The sequence below is a fragment of the Ursus maritimus genome, unplaced genomic scaffold, assembly GCF_017311325.1.
Source record: "Ursus maritimus isolate PB19 unplaced genomic scaffold, ASM1731132v1 scaffold_5, whole genome shotgun sequence".
NCBI lineage: Eukaryota > Metazoa > Chordata > Mammalia > Carnivora > Ursidae > Ursus > Ursus maritimus.
This window is the reverse complement of record NW_024426663.1, coordinates 13655192-13669312: the sequence shown is the minus strand read 5'-3', so window position 1 is coordinate 13669312 and position 14121 is coordinate 13655192. Positions and strand designations below refer to the sequence as shown.

General features: G+C 44.1%; 1 protein-coding gene across 14 annotated transcripts in view; it reads left to right on the top strand.

Moving 5' to 3' along the window:
* Positions 1–14121, top strand: part of CAST (calpastatin) — a 107119-nt gene that overhangs the window by 74457 nt on the left and 18541 nt on the right. For 10 of the 14 annotated variants that reach the window (XM_040622054.1, XM_040622061.1, XM_040622057.1 and 7 more), the window contains 9 exons: positions 94–198; positions 3781–3864; positions 4726–4773; positions 5905–6000; positions 7859–7954; positions 11461–11562; positions 12270–12353; positions 13690–13740; positions 13911–13982. In XM_040622054.1, coding sequence (XP_040477988.1) covers positions 94–198; positions 3781–3864; positions 4726–4773; positions 5905–6000; positions 7859–7954; positions 11461–11562; positions 12270–12353; positions 13690–13740; positions 13911–13982 — 738 coding nt within the window. The remainder of the gene's footprint in view (positions 1–93; positions 199–3780; positions 3865–4725; positions 4774–5904; positions 6001–7858; positions 7955–11460; positions 11563–12269; positions 12354–13689; positions 13741–13910; positions 13983–14121) is intronic. The other 4 variants (XM_040622065.1, XM_040622055.1, XM_040622066.1 and 1 more) reach the window with 1 other exon arrangement.

Below are 14121 nucleotides of genomic sequence, written 5' to 3'. Positions count from 1 at the left end.
TATTTGAAATTGGGATTTCACAAAGTAGTGGATAGATTGTTCAGGCTGAGGAGATGTTCTCTTTTTTTAACGCACAGAATTTTTCCTTTTTAGCAGGACGCAATGAGCGACCAAGCGCTGGAGGCTCTTTCAGCGTCGCTGGGCAGCCGGAAGCCCGAACCTGAGCTCGACCTCAGCTCCATTACGGAAGTCGACGAGGTACTGGCCTTGGAGTTCATACACAAAGCTTGTCCGTCTGCAGGTTCTGAAACTAAGTGCAGTATGCGTGTTCAGAATTCTCACACTTTTCTTTATCGGAGTTTAAAAACAAGCTCCTCTTCATTCTGCCTTACTTTCAGAGCCTGGTTAACTCAGATCTTCATTCCTGGGTAGTTAGCACCCAAGAAGGGAAGTTGAGAGTTTGTCTTACAAACCGCCTAGAATTTTAATTTTTAAAGCGAATGCTGATCTCTTGCCAGTGCTTCAGTGACACCCGATGAGACAACGTGGAGGCAGTGGCTTGGTGAGGAATAGGTTTGTCTGCTCTTGTGGGCATGGGAATTTATATTTTCAGAAGGGTGCCAGGTGCTTCTCTTCATGAGGAAAGAGGGAGAATGCTGTAGATGGGATGGGGAGAGCCTTCTTTTTATAACTATGGAGGAAAATGGTGAAAATCTTGTCTCAAATTAGAATGAAATCAAGCAACAATTAAGTCTATAACTGGAGTTCCTGTGGGCCCAGAGTGTGATACTGGGGGGGATTTATCCCACCACACAGCATCTTAATGAGTCTTCTGAGCCAAAGCAAGTTTATATTTGGTGGAGAAGAGTTCTAACATTAAATTACGGTTTGTGAAGAATTTTTCAACTGAGTCATCTGGGATAAAAGAGGAGAGAAAAGAAAGGAGTTGCCTGTAGGCATTGCCCACAAGGCAGCGTAGCTGGGGGACATGGAAATACAGCCCGGGGACCCTCAGGAGCACCAGCCTATCAGCGCAGGGAGGGGAGCTGGCCCATGTCGCTGTCACAATGCTGTTGCCTCTGCTGTCACTTCCTGTTCTGAATCACTGAGGAAGGTGAGTCTCATGACTCCCGGCAACTCTCCCTGAGTCTGGGACTGTTCTGGTCCAAAATGGGCCAGTTTCTATCTTCAGCTTTCTTTGAGGGCTCACCGGGCGCAGTGTGGCATGACAAGCTTTGTGAAGGCGAACACAAGGGAGCGGGGGAAGCAGTCCTCGTCCTCCAGGACCAAGTAATGTATTGAGAAGAAAGGAAACTTTCATAAAGACACAATGCGAGACGCACGCTCCTTAGAGCCCCCACCGAGACCAGACGTCTCAGGGAGAGGGCGGTCCTGGCTGAACCCTGGTGGGGGGGGGGTCACACCAGGCGGAATTGTGCCTTTCTGCCCCCAGAGAGCTACAGGACAGGGAGCCCCTTGCACTTTCGCTTCAGGCTTTTTACAGATAATTGGTGTGATTTAGTAAGACAGTAATTAGGGTGGAAAGGTATAAACAGAAATCTCAAGACAGAGTCTTAGAGTGACCAAAATCAGATCTGTAGAAATAAAAAATATTACATAAAAATGATATCTTAAACAACGAGGGTAAATCGTTTTGGGATGTGTATAAATGTATTAGATTTCCTCTGGAAAACCTCCACAGCAGTCAACTCCTAAAATTTTAACAGAAAGAACTGTTCTTTTTACTCTTTATACTAGTTTCCACTTTCTCTTCTGCTGTTTTCCACTGGTTTTCCTTTTTAATTATGTACAAAGTGTAAATAGTTCCTGGATCTTCCAGTCCTCTGGATTCTTAAGCTGAATTTTTAGTGCCTGGTGCTGAATGTGTTACCTTCTGGATAGTCGGATGTTTTGATAAGCCTCCTAAAGTTGAACATAGGAGTCCGGAGCCACTCCAGTACATTCCATACTAGAGGGGTCTCCGCGGAAAGACTGCGTCATGCTTCAGGGAAGACGTCCATGCCTACTACTCATTCTTATATCATAATGTAAAATATTCTGTGATGATACCTGATTCATCTTCCCCACTTCTGTGTGTAGTACCTAGTCTGGTGCTTTCCAGTCAGTAGACATGCCTACAGTGCAGGCATTTAAAGAATATAAAGATCGAACAGGAATAGAAAGGCTCTCACTGTGTACAGGATCTTCATTGTTCACAAGCCTGGAGAAGACAGTCCTTCACAGGTGACCCTTGACTTTCATGAAGGCTGTTTTTTAGGTGGAAACCTCACCAAGCTCTTGAGTTGGGGAGTACCACTACAAAATAGGACTTCCTCCATGCGCTGCAGTAGAATATAATTAAAAATATTAAAAAAAACAAAACCCAAACCTTTCATCCCTTAATGAGAATTGTTAATTTATAGAACAATAAAACCGTAATTCTAAAGCCTAGAAGAATGCTCGGCTCACTACAAGTGCTTAATATTTTTTAAATCAGTCAACTAATCATTCAATGGAGAACTACAATTTTAGGTCGAAGTGTAGATGGAGAGGTGGGTTGAGCTGGAATTTGCTAAATGATATTCTCCTTTGTGCCCAGGAGCTCCTTGTTTTGTGATTTAAATCCTTGCTTCATATAGGTACTAGTTACTACATATCCTAGAACTTCCTATCAGTCACCATTAGTTTAAAATGCAAATGTTAATCGTAGAAGCCAGTAATCTATAGAAGTACAGTTTCATCTCTTAATGCAGTTGGTTTTTCATGGTCCAGTAATCCAGTAAAGTCCCAGTGTTATTGAAGGGAGTCCTTTTTTATTGCAGCATTATTTATAATACCCAAATTACGGAAGCAGCCCAAGTGTCCATCACTAGAGGAATGGACAGAGAAGATGAGTCATATATGTACAATGCAGTATTACTCAGCCATTAAAGAGAATGAAGTCTTGCCATTTGCAACAACACGGGTAGAGCCAGAGAGTATAAACCTTAGGGAAATAAGTCACTCAGAGAAGGACAAATACCCTATGATTTCTCTCATGTGGAATATAAGAAACAAAACAAGGAAGCAAACAAAAAGAGAAAGAGCGACAAACCAAGAAGCAGGCTCTTTACCTGTAGAGAACAAACTGATGGTTACCAGAGGGGGGATGGGTGGGGGATGGGAAGTAGGTGAGGGGTTAAGAGCACACGTATCACAATGAGCACCGAGTAACGTCTGGAATTGTTGAATCACTGTATTGTACGCGTGAAACTACTGTAACCCTGTATGTTAATTACACTGGACTTAAAGAAATTTTAAAAAAGGGAGTCCTTTCAAAAGAGGCAAAATGAATTATCCATGGATCTGCCATGATTCGTGATGAGATGCTTCTCCCATTTCTGAACTGTGGTTAAGGCTCACGAGAACTAGTTGTTGTCTCCCCCTCGGTAACCGCCTCGCTCAGTAAGACAGATGAAGGCTATTAAAGTAATGACAACTAACTTCCGTACTGTGCTTAACTGTCTCGAAGGATATTTTCTTTGCTTTTCCGTAGCGATCCTTACTAGATAAAAGTTATCAGTAGCCCCATGTTACAGCTGAAGAAAAACTGAGTGGCTTCCCAAGGTCAGAGAGCACCCGAGAGCAGGGTAGGGACACCTCTCCGGGATTCCTGGGCGTGTGGTTTGTTTCTCCGTCACTTAACGCAGCCTTCCTCACGGTCTTGTGCTCTGCAGTCTACAAGGCACATAGACACGCTGGAATCGTTCGCTACCCCACTCATGAAGTACGTGAAGTGATACCCTCTTATCTGCATTCCCAAATTGTTCTGGGTTTTATTTCCCACTCCACTTTGATCAGGCAAAAGCCAAGGAGGAGAAACTGAAGAAGTGTGGTGAAGATGAGGAAACCGTGCCATCAGAGTACAGATTAAAACCAGCCACGGTACGTCGTTAGCCGCGGTGCCTACCAGAATACCCTCCTCTTGCCTTCACATCATGTTTTGTTGGGTCTGTCCCCGTAATGCTTAGGGACATGTCTGTCCCAGTTCATACACTAATGGAAAACCCTGAACCCTTTCTTTTCTGCTTTCTAAAGTTAGTTAAGGAATCATTTCCTAAGGGGTAACCATGTGGTCATTAAAATTTCCACTAATTTACACGTTACCGCTTTTAATGTTGCATGACATAGGTCCTTAACCTTAAAGCACAAGGGACAATTTGGGAATAATTTTTTTCTGTAACTGCTGTGTGGGTAAAAGCAGCATAGATCTTCTAAGGGGTAGGCATACATATATGACTACTGACCAGTTATCCTCAGTTAAGGTGGTTTTATTGTTGTTGGTTTTGGGTTAAAGTGAGGGTGGTGGACAAACTCCTGTAGTTATATTTGTAATTTATCTTTGAAAAAATACATACAAGTACATGATGGAAAAATGTTTTAGTTCTCATACGTGCTTATATATGGGAAGTTTCTCAGTTTTAGAAATATTCTGGGTTATGAAACCTCATCTCCAGAAATGAAAACAGAATTGTAGGAATGAGATCTACCTCTTCACCCTGCGTTGGAGAACAGAGACTAATTTTTTTTTTTAATAGTTCAGGTCTTTATTCTGATCCTTGGTAAGAAAAAAACCCTGAAAAATTTTTCACTCAAATATAAGAAATTCACTCAAAAACAAATCACTCAAAGAAGAAAAAAACCCCACAATCTCTCCTCTCCTTTCCTTCCCTAAAACACACTTAATGGACCATGAAAGCAAAATGTTCTATTTCAGTTTCAGCAAATTTTCTATTTTATTTTCAGGATAAAGATGGAAAACCACTATTGCCAGAGCATGAAGAAAAATCCAAGGTTAGGAAACGATTCTTCTGGTAATTAAAGAATAAAAGAACTGTAAAGTATAAGTTGAGATAATTTTGACAGGATTTCACTGTGGACACTTGAATGCCCACCTAGTATTGAAGAAAGGGGAACTTGTGATAGCGACTCTTGGCTCATATGCCTGATTCCTTTTCACATATTTTAATGATAATTCCCTCATGAGTGATCATTAGAGTGTTATGGGTTTCTGGGTGACATTCCTGAGGAGCTGATGTCAAGAGGGCCCCAGATAGTTCACACTTCAGAGTTTGGTTGGCATCGTGACATCAGTTCCTCTAATGATTCTGCACTGCCTTTCCTTAAGTTGGGCTCAAGCCGTATCGTTGCCTGTTAGGATATAATAAGCAGCAACAATTATTGGTCACTGGTTATGTGCCTGACACTGCACCGGATGCCTACCAGGTGTTACGTTGTTGGGGCCTCACTGAGCAAAGAGGGCGCTCTTATCATTCTCATTTTACATGTGAGGAAACAGAGCCAGAGAGGTTATGTGACTAGCCCAAGGTTACACAGCTAGAGAAGAGCAAAGCCAGGACCCTAAACTCAGGCTGTCCAACACAGAGGCACAGCTTCTAGAATCACATGCAGTTCTGTTCTACATACTGGTATTAGTCAAAATTTCCACATGCTCTAAGTGAATTTCATCTGAAGAGCTAGGGACAGGAGAACCTTCCTGCCCAAATCCCACATAGTCTTAGGAAAGGAATATATGATCTGTGTTTCCTGAGCTATTTAGAAGGAAGTCATTAGGAAATAGTAAAAAAAAAAAAAAAAAAAATCCCAATCACCTAAGAAAGACACTTATACAGATCTTCATTGGAAAGAATAGGCAGTTTTATGTGAACAAAATCCTTCGGAAATTGAAGGATCAGGAAAACTTCTGACTAAATGAACCATGAACGTTTCTGTGGTACTCAGGCATCCAGTATTCCTCAGTTGTTGCATGACATTTATCTTAGATTCGTAAATTAAAAAATATACATTTTGGTTTTAGATCCTAAAATGTGGCCTAATATGTGTTAACAAAAAAAAGTCTTTATGAAAATCTTGTTTCTAACAAAAAAATAGTCCCTTCCTAATGTAGTGTTTCTTATATTACAGCCCCTGAGTGAATCAGAACTCATCGATGAACTTTCAGAAGACTTTAACCAGCCTAAAAGTAAAGAAAAACAAACTAAGCCATCTGAAAAAACAGAAGTATGTTTCTAAAAATACAAGTCTCTAATTCTGTGGTTTTGTAAAATATTTGTAATCTTAAAAATGTGAGGGCCAAAATTATTTTAGCATGAAGGAGTTGATAGAGACCATTTGTGCCATCTTTTTTATAGGCAGTTTTCTTTTCTTTTTTTTAAAAGATTTTATTTATTTATTGGTCAGAGAGAGGGAGAGAGAGAGAAAGCACAAGCAGGGAGAGAGGCAGGCAAAGCGAGAAGCAGGCTCCCGACTGAGCAGGGAGCCTGATGTGGGACTCGATCCCAGGACCCTGGGATCGTGACTTGAGCTGAAGGCAGATGCCTAACTGACTGAGCCAGCCAGGTGTCCCTACAGGCAGTTTTGATCTTGACTTTTTCTAGATGTGCTTTCTTTTCCCAAACCGGCCCTGATATTTTTATAATTGAAGTCCTATAAGTATTCCTTCAGGAAAGCATCCACATCCATGCTTTTCTTTCTGTTCCTCCTTCTGAAACGGACCTAGTTCAGGTTGTCATCAGCTCATGGTGGCAGAGGCCTCTGTCCTCAGTCTCATTTCAGCCCCTCCCATGTGTCCACTGGACTTAGTGCTTCCCGGGCAAGCATGTTGGTAGCCACATCATTCCCCTGCTCTAATCCTCAGGAGCTCCCCATTGCCCACAAAATAGAAGTCCCAGCCAATGTGTTCTGGCCCCAGCTTCCCTCCCTATCAAGGTGTGTCCTCCCCTTACTAAACTGTGATAATAAGTGCTTGTGTGTGTGAGTCCTTGGCTTTTCTCATGTGGTCCTTTCTTGTGGAATAACCTTCCTTCCTAATTCACGATTACACAGAATGTCAGTATGCCTTTAAAGCTCTGCTAAAATATAGCCTTTGTCTCCTGCTTTTCCCTCCCCAAACCTTACCACTCTTCCAAACCTTCTTAAACAGAATACAACATACCCGGCTCTGTTCTTTCTATGTCCCTATTAAGTATTTATCACAAGTAAGGTTTTAGCTGTCTTGGTCTTCACTTCTGACATGTATACATAGTTCTAAGTTCTCTCCTTGAGAGAAGAGACAGTACGCTAGTAATGATCGTCTACTGAGTACCTTGGGTAGGGTAAGGGTTCGTAGGTGTCTGGATGGATTAAAACCAGTGTGTTTGAAATTTTACTCTTGTGATAAGACAGCACAGTGGTTCTCAAATGTTAGTACCAAGATCACCTGAGGGTTTGTTAAAACACATTGCTGGGTCCCACCTCCAGAATTTCCATAGTAGTTGGGGTGGGGGCCTAAGAATTTGCATTTGTGACAAGTTCCCTGATTGCTGCTGGTCCGGGAATCATACTTGGAGAACCCCTGGGGTGGTATTACTTTCTTCCCTCTGTACATACCTATTTCCAATTGATAAGGTTAGCTCCTAAATATATAAAAATGGTGCATTCATATAAAACATTGCATTATATAATTGGCACATTGTTATATATTATGTGAAAATAATATGAATAATAATAGTTGCTAATTGTATTGAGCTCAGTGTTCCCAGATAGTATGCAAAGCACTGGACATGTTTTATCTCATTGAAAGCCTCATGTTGACCCTTGAGATGTAGGTACTATCCTTGTTCTCATTTTACAGATGTGGAAACTGAGTCTCAGAGAGGTTAAGTAACCTACCTAAGGTAAGAGGTAAAACCAAGTTGAAATAATGGGAGACGAGTTTTAACATGCCTGGATTTATTCACTCGTCAGCAGTCCTTCAGCGTTTAAGAAAATCGTGCTCGCAGCATATAGCATAGGAGGCTGTATTGTTTGTCCGTTGTTGTTCAGTCTCACTAACGAGGTGTTCCTCGAAACCCTTCATCGTACTGACTTCTCTCCGCAGGAATCTCAGGCCGCTGCCCTGACTCCCGTGAGCGAGGCCGTGCCTCGGACTTCCATGTGTAGTATACAGTCGGCGCCACCCAAGCCACCCACCTTGGTGAGTGGTCTCTGGACGTGGAGCGTTGTCTTGAGAGCGTGCCGTCCCTCCTCGCATGCACTTGCTGCTGGGTGTTACCAGCAGATGACTTGATTCTAACAAAATGAGAAAATCTTTCAGAGCCGCAGAGCCTGCTGTTCCTGTGGCTTCGGGGTTTGCTACAAAGTCAGGCGAGATTTAAAGTTTTCATTAACCTGCCGCACGCTCTGTTTTTCGTTCACCTCCTGAAAGGCTTTCTGCTTCCTCCGCTGTTGGGGATAATGCTTAATGCTGCTTTTTCACTTTCCACCATCCTTCGCGCCTCTCTGGAGTCCACACATAGCCTCATCTCTTTCGTGGACTCTCCTAGTGGCGACATCCGCACCCGTATCATCGTGACTTCTCCCCACTCCCGCGGGAAGGGAGATCCACTCAGTTCCTTTCCATTTCCTCTTTGACTTGCCTCTCTCCAGTCCTAACTCTTGTATGAAGTATGGTGATCAGGTCGTTGCTCTTTCGTTTTGAGTTCGGTGGGTTTTGTGTTAGCGGGTAGAAGCCGGCTTGGTACCAGCTGGTGGAGCTGGGCTCTATGACTCCAGACTTAGTGAATCTACACTCTGAAGAGTTAACTTGCTGCGGGTGCTTGACAGTATCTTCTTATTAAACTTCCACAAGGATATGATGAGCCCTGTTCTGGTCATCGCTCTGTCCTGGACGAGGGAAACGAAGCTTTGAGCTGACCTTGAGCAATCCACTTAACTGTTGAGAGCCTCGGGGATAGAAACAAGGCTCCTGCTCTTAGTAACTTTAGCATCTAGTGTGGATGGGGCCAGACAGCAAGCTTTTTACAGTACATTTTGATCTTTCTCAGATGGAAAAGGGCAGGGGGAGCTTGGGCGAAGGGACTGGCCCCCAGGAGGAATTAGGAAATACTCACGGCGGGGGGGCCATGATCACACTGAGAAGCTGGAATAGCACTGGTTTCCTGGGGAGAACAGCGAGCCAAGGACAGGCCAGCACAGAGGCGTAAAGCGCTTGGTGTACTTGGTTGGGTTTAGTGCATTTAGTTGTTCGAGAAAAGGGGGTGAAGAAATTGTGGGATGTGTGCCCTGGGTGCCCTGAAATGGCTGCTTCCTGCCAGGGACATTCTTGGTGCCAAGGGAAAATCCCCTCAAAGGCCAGGGTTTCCCTCCTGCCTTACGCTCCAGAACTTTGCATTGTGGGAACGAAGCCACAGGCCACGGTGGTCAAGACTAGGAGAGGAGGAGAGAATGTGGGACGAGACAGTGAGGGAAGTAAGAACAGAGGTGGTGAGTGGAATCACAAAGACAATAGCCAGCATTCCAGAGCAGAACTCTGTGACCTAAACATGTGTCGTCCACCTCCTGTGCCCCAGGTGCCGGCCAGGGCCTTCAAGGGTGCCTTCTTTTCCCTCTGGACCCTGACTACAGGGCATTGAGCACTGGATGTTTAGTGCACAGAAAAGGGCTCTGTTTTTCCATTCTCTGACCATCCCTTCTGGGCGTCTGCTCCATCAGCTCTGGTGACCATGGTTGCTGAGATTACCGTCGCCGAAGTTAGTTGGAATTTCCGGAATTATGACAGCCGTGGGCACCAGAATGAATAGCCACGAAGTGTGACAAAGGTCAGAGAACCCAAGAAGAGCTTGAGGATTAGTGAGCAAAAGGAAACAAAGAGCAGAGGAAGGAGATGAATGTGTACCTTGTGTGGTTCTCATTTAAAAAGAAAGTGTATTGAGGAAATCCAGAACCCTGAGTTCTAGTTGCGAATTTGACAACATGAAATACTACAGAAATGGAAGTTTCAGTCCTTAGTCCTATTTCTAGATTGCTTCATTCTTAAGAGTACTGTGTCTCCTAGCTTGGCTACCTCCGTTTGGTTTATTTCTTAAGCCAAGGGGAGCAGGCTTAACAGGAAGTAGTAATTTCCAAAGATTCTACAGCAGAGAGTGGAGAAAACCAAACTCGGGTGTGAGCACGTGTCTTAGATCAAGCTAGCAATTCCGATTGCTTGGTTGGTCACTGCGCATCTTGCATTTTAGATGGAATCCCAAACAGGTCAGATAAATGGGGATTTTTGTCGCTCCTGGGAATAAAATCTATGCAGCGTCCAACCACTAGAGGGCGACAAATCACCTTCCACTCAGGTTCCATTTTCTCATTGGTGATCTCTTCTGCAGTGCAGCTAAGCAGGAAAACTTTTTCTTTCTTACATTTGTGGTTGAGGCATATAAACAGAAAGACACTTTTACGCTAATATTCAAATATGTACTCTGTGTGAGGTCATAGAATTTTATAGGAATAAACTTTGAGACTTTTTAATTCAGAAGCTTTCATACTTTTGACCAAAAGAGCAATAAGAAATTCATTGATATTTCAACCCAGTATCTATACAATAGAAATAAGTTTAATGAATAGTACTTATCCTTGTTGTGTATGATACATTCTATTTTCTATTCTTTCATCAAAAAAAAAAAAAAAGACCTCATGAACTGTTGAATTGATTTTATTTTTTTTTATTTTTTTTTTTTTTTAAAGATTTTATTTATTTATGTGACAGAGAGACAGCCAGCGAGAGAGGGAACACAGCAGGGGGAGTGGGAGAGAAAGAAGCAGGCTCATAGAGGAAGAGCCTGATGTGGGACTCGATCCCGGATCGCCAGGATCACGCCCTGAGCCGAAGGCAGACGCTTTAACGACTGCGCTACCCAGGCGCCCCTGTTGAATTGATTTTATGAACCATTAATGGATGGATCATGACCTGGGGTTTGGAAGAAGTCAGATCAAGTCCCATCTTTTAGCCCTCGTCCAATCTTTTAGCCCCTTTATGTCATTCATGTTGTCTTCACCCAGTTTCATTTTAAAAATGAGCATGGCTGGAGCTCACTGCATCATGCAGGAGCACATTCCCTTTTGAACAGTGGGACCCCAAGTAGACCGACCATTCCCATGGTGGCACTCAGGTCAGTCGGCCACAGGCGGTGACCTGAATCAGCATGAGTCCACCTTGAACAGTAGAAGCCACGTAAAGAGCGTGAGCTGGTGTGTCTCTGCAGAGACTCTGCCTAAGCCACCACCTCCAGGAGGGCCAGGCTGATTGCACAGGGCGTTGGGAACAATGTCCTCTCATAGGACTTTCTGAACATCTTTCCTGTGCCATCTCTAGGATGTTCACCATAAAGATCACTTCTTTCTGGCTTTCTGCTTCTCTGAGGAGTACCCATTCCATTGTCTTATTTTCAAACTAACACTGCATTAGATGATGCAAGTGGCTCAGTGTCAATTCATGTTACACCCACTTACTGCTTAACATAGGAAACCTGGTCTAATTTTTAACATTTTAGGTTTCTGAAACATGGATTCTAATTCAGTTGGTAATTAAATTAAAAGATGACATGTACTTCTCGAGACCTGAAATAAGGATATGCCCTTCTGAATCGTTTGATGTAGTCTCTTTGAAAAGCAGTGATCAACCACCCACTCAGCGTATCCACGGATGTCTTTTAGAAAGCCATGGGGCCAGATGATGCGGTAGAAGCCTTGGCTGGCAGCCTGGGGAAGAAGGAAGCCGATCCAGAAGACGGAAAGCCCGTGGCCGATAAAGTGAAGGTAACAGCAGCTCCGTCACTTCTAGAAAGGAGCTGTCACTGATGGTCTTCACTCCCCAAGGAAGCTAGTCATATATATGTTTCCCACAATGCGGGACCCGCTGGCTTTGTCTCTTAGGGAGCATCCCTGTTTGATAATCTAAACCTGAGTGAGCGTCCGTGCTTCGCGATAGCAGCGGACAGATAGCGTACTCCCATTCTCTGAGTCTCACCTGGGTCGTGTGCATTGCCACTGCCCAGGAGTCCTGAGGGAAGTGGCAGCTGCCCGCCCTCCTCGGCATCGCCCTTCAGCCCAGCGGGGCCGTGGCGGCGGCGTCTGAGGCGGCGGAAGTGGGGGAGGCTGAGGAAGCTGAGGTTGCTGTGGGAACTCTGCACACTGGGCCGTGTGTGTGTTCTGGCCTACGGTGGGGTTACTTACCTCACTGCCGTGGAGCCACTTAGGCATCCACTTTATGGAGATTTTTTTTTTTTTAAGATTTTTTATTTATTTATTCGACAGAGATAGAGACAGCCAGCGAGAGAGGGAACACAAGCAGGGGGAGCGGGAGAGGAAGAAGCAGGCTCATGGCAGAAGAGCCTGATGTGGGGCTCGATCCCAGATCGCCGGGATCACGCCCTGAGCCGAAGGCAGACGCTTAACCGCTGTGCCACCCAGGCGCCCCTTTATGGAGATGTATTAATCATGAAAATGGTATAATCTCTATGCAGGAGAAAGCCAAAGAAGAGGATCGTGAAAAACTTGGTGAAAAAGAAGAAACAATTCCTCCTGATTATAGATTAGAAGAGGTCAAGGTAAACATCCTTGGGTGTTTTTCTATTTTCTTTTAATTAATACTGAATTTTATAAGCATAAAGCAGGGACATGGAAACGGGCCTGGAATATAGAGAGATTGTTTTTAATGTTTCAAATGCCAAAGAGTTTGCTAATACTCTGTTGGATACCAGGAATGAGGCTAAAATATTCCTCAGTGACCTTTCACTCCTCCCTGAAGTGAAAAAAATCTAATGCCTAAGCTGCCTAATTTTTTCCCATTTAATACATGGTTTGTTACAATACCAGAAACAAAGACAAACTTAGAAAACCTTTACGTAACCAGGAAAAGTAAAATGAGGAATAATTATTCCCTAGGCAGAAAAATTTGCAACTCTTAGATACACATTGAAAAAATAAGAAAGCCTGTTTAACATTAAGTAGAATGATGATTCTGTTTCCTTCATTTTGAAAGTACAGGTCGTACAGAACACGCGACACAGTCGGGGAGGCTCCGTTATGTATTTGTAGTTGAAGTACGATCACTTGGTCAGGGACACACACGGGAGCAGAACCCACGTCCGTCATGTTCATAAGATGCGGCTACTTAGCGTAATCAACTAAATGTGTATCGATTCATATGCGTTTATATACAGCTACCCAGAGATGCAGCCTTGCGCCGAGTTACTCGTGCATATGTGGATCCACACGATTTACCACGCATTTATAAATTTTCCTTTGCTAAAAATCTTCAGATGCTTTCACGACTTGGTCCCGCTTCTCGGAAGTGGCGCTCAGAGTCATCTCAGCCTGGGCATCATCTGAGCCTAAGGATGAGCTCCCGAGGGCAAGGATTTGGTCTATCCCAGTTTCTGTAATAGCCCCAGGGCTTACTACAGGCTGTCGCACGGAATCAGTGCATAGCAGTTGAATGGCCTGCCTGTGCAATTGACCAGTTTTCCGGCACTCCGGCAAAGCCCATTCCCCACGCAGGTGAGGGGTGCATCCCTGTGCTCCCAGCGTGTCCTGTGAGCGCCGTGACACAGTACCTCGTGTCGTCGTACTTCAGCTGCTCACCTGTGTTTCTGCTGCACTAGTGTGTGGGCTTCTGAGGTCACAGGCCACGCGGTTTGTTTTGTAGCCCCGTGCCTAGGGAATGCCTGGTACGTGTGAGCTGCTGGTGGGCGTGCACTAGTTAGAGCCTAGTCCCTGGTGAGAGAATCTTGTTCCTGAAATGACGACTCTGATTTATAATGTACATTGTCAGATATAACCTGTAGACGCCTTACGATGTTTACAGGGGTTCGTACTTGGGATAAATCCCCCAGGATAAGTCCAGTGAAATGAATCCGTGCCGTGTTTTTCTCTCCCAAACAGGATAAAGATGGAAAACCACTCCTGACAAAAATGTCCAAGGAATCGCTTCCAGTAAGCAAAGCCAGTTTTCTCTAAGCGTATCTTTCTTACTTGGCCCTGATTGTTAATTCTGGAAGGGCATGGCTTTCTTTTCAATGAGCCCATCAGCCATAAATAGTGACATCCTTTGAAGAGGAAACAGGTGAGAGGGCATTTGTTGATACATTTCCTGGTTCTTACAGCCCATGAGTGAAGACTTCCTCCTTGATGCTTTGTCTAAGGACTTCGCTGGTTCCCCAAACTCTGCATCTCTTGTAAGTCTGAAACTCCTGGTTTTATTTTCTTACTTGTAGGGTGGCAGAAATAAATGGAAACTAGTGATTGAGAATCTGACCTTGGAGCTGAGGAAATAGTCACAAAATTAAAGGCCTTCACCCCATTGTGGCCGTGAGA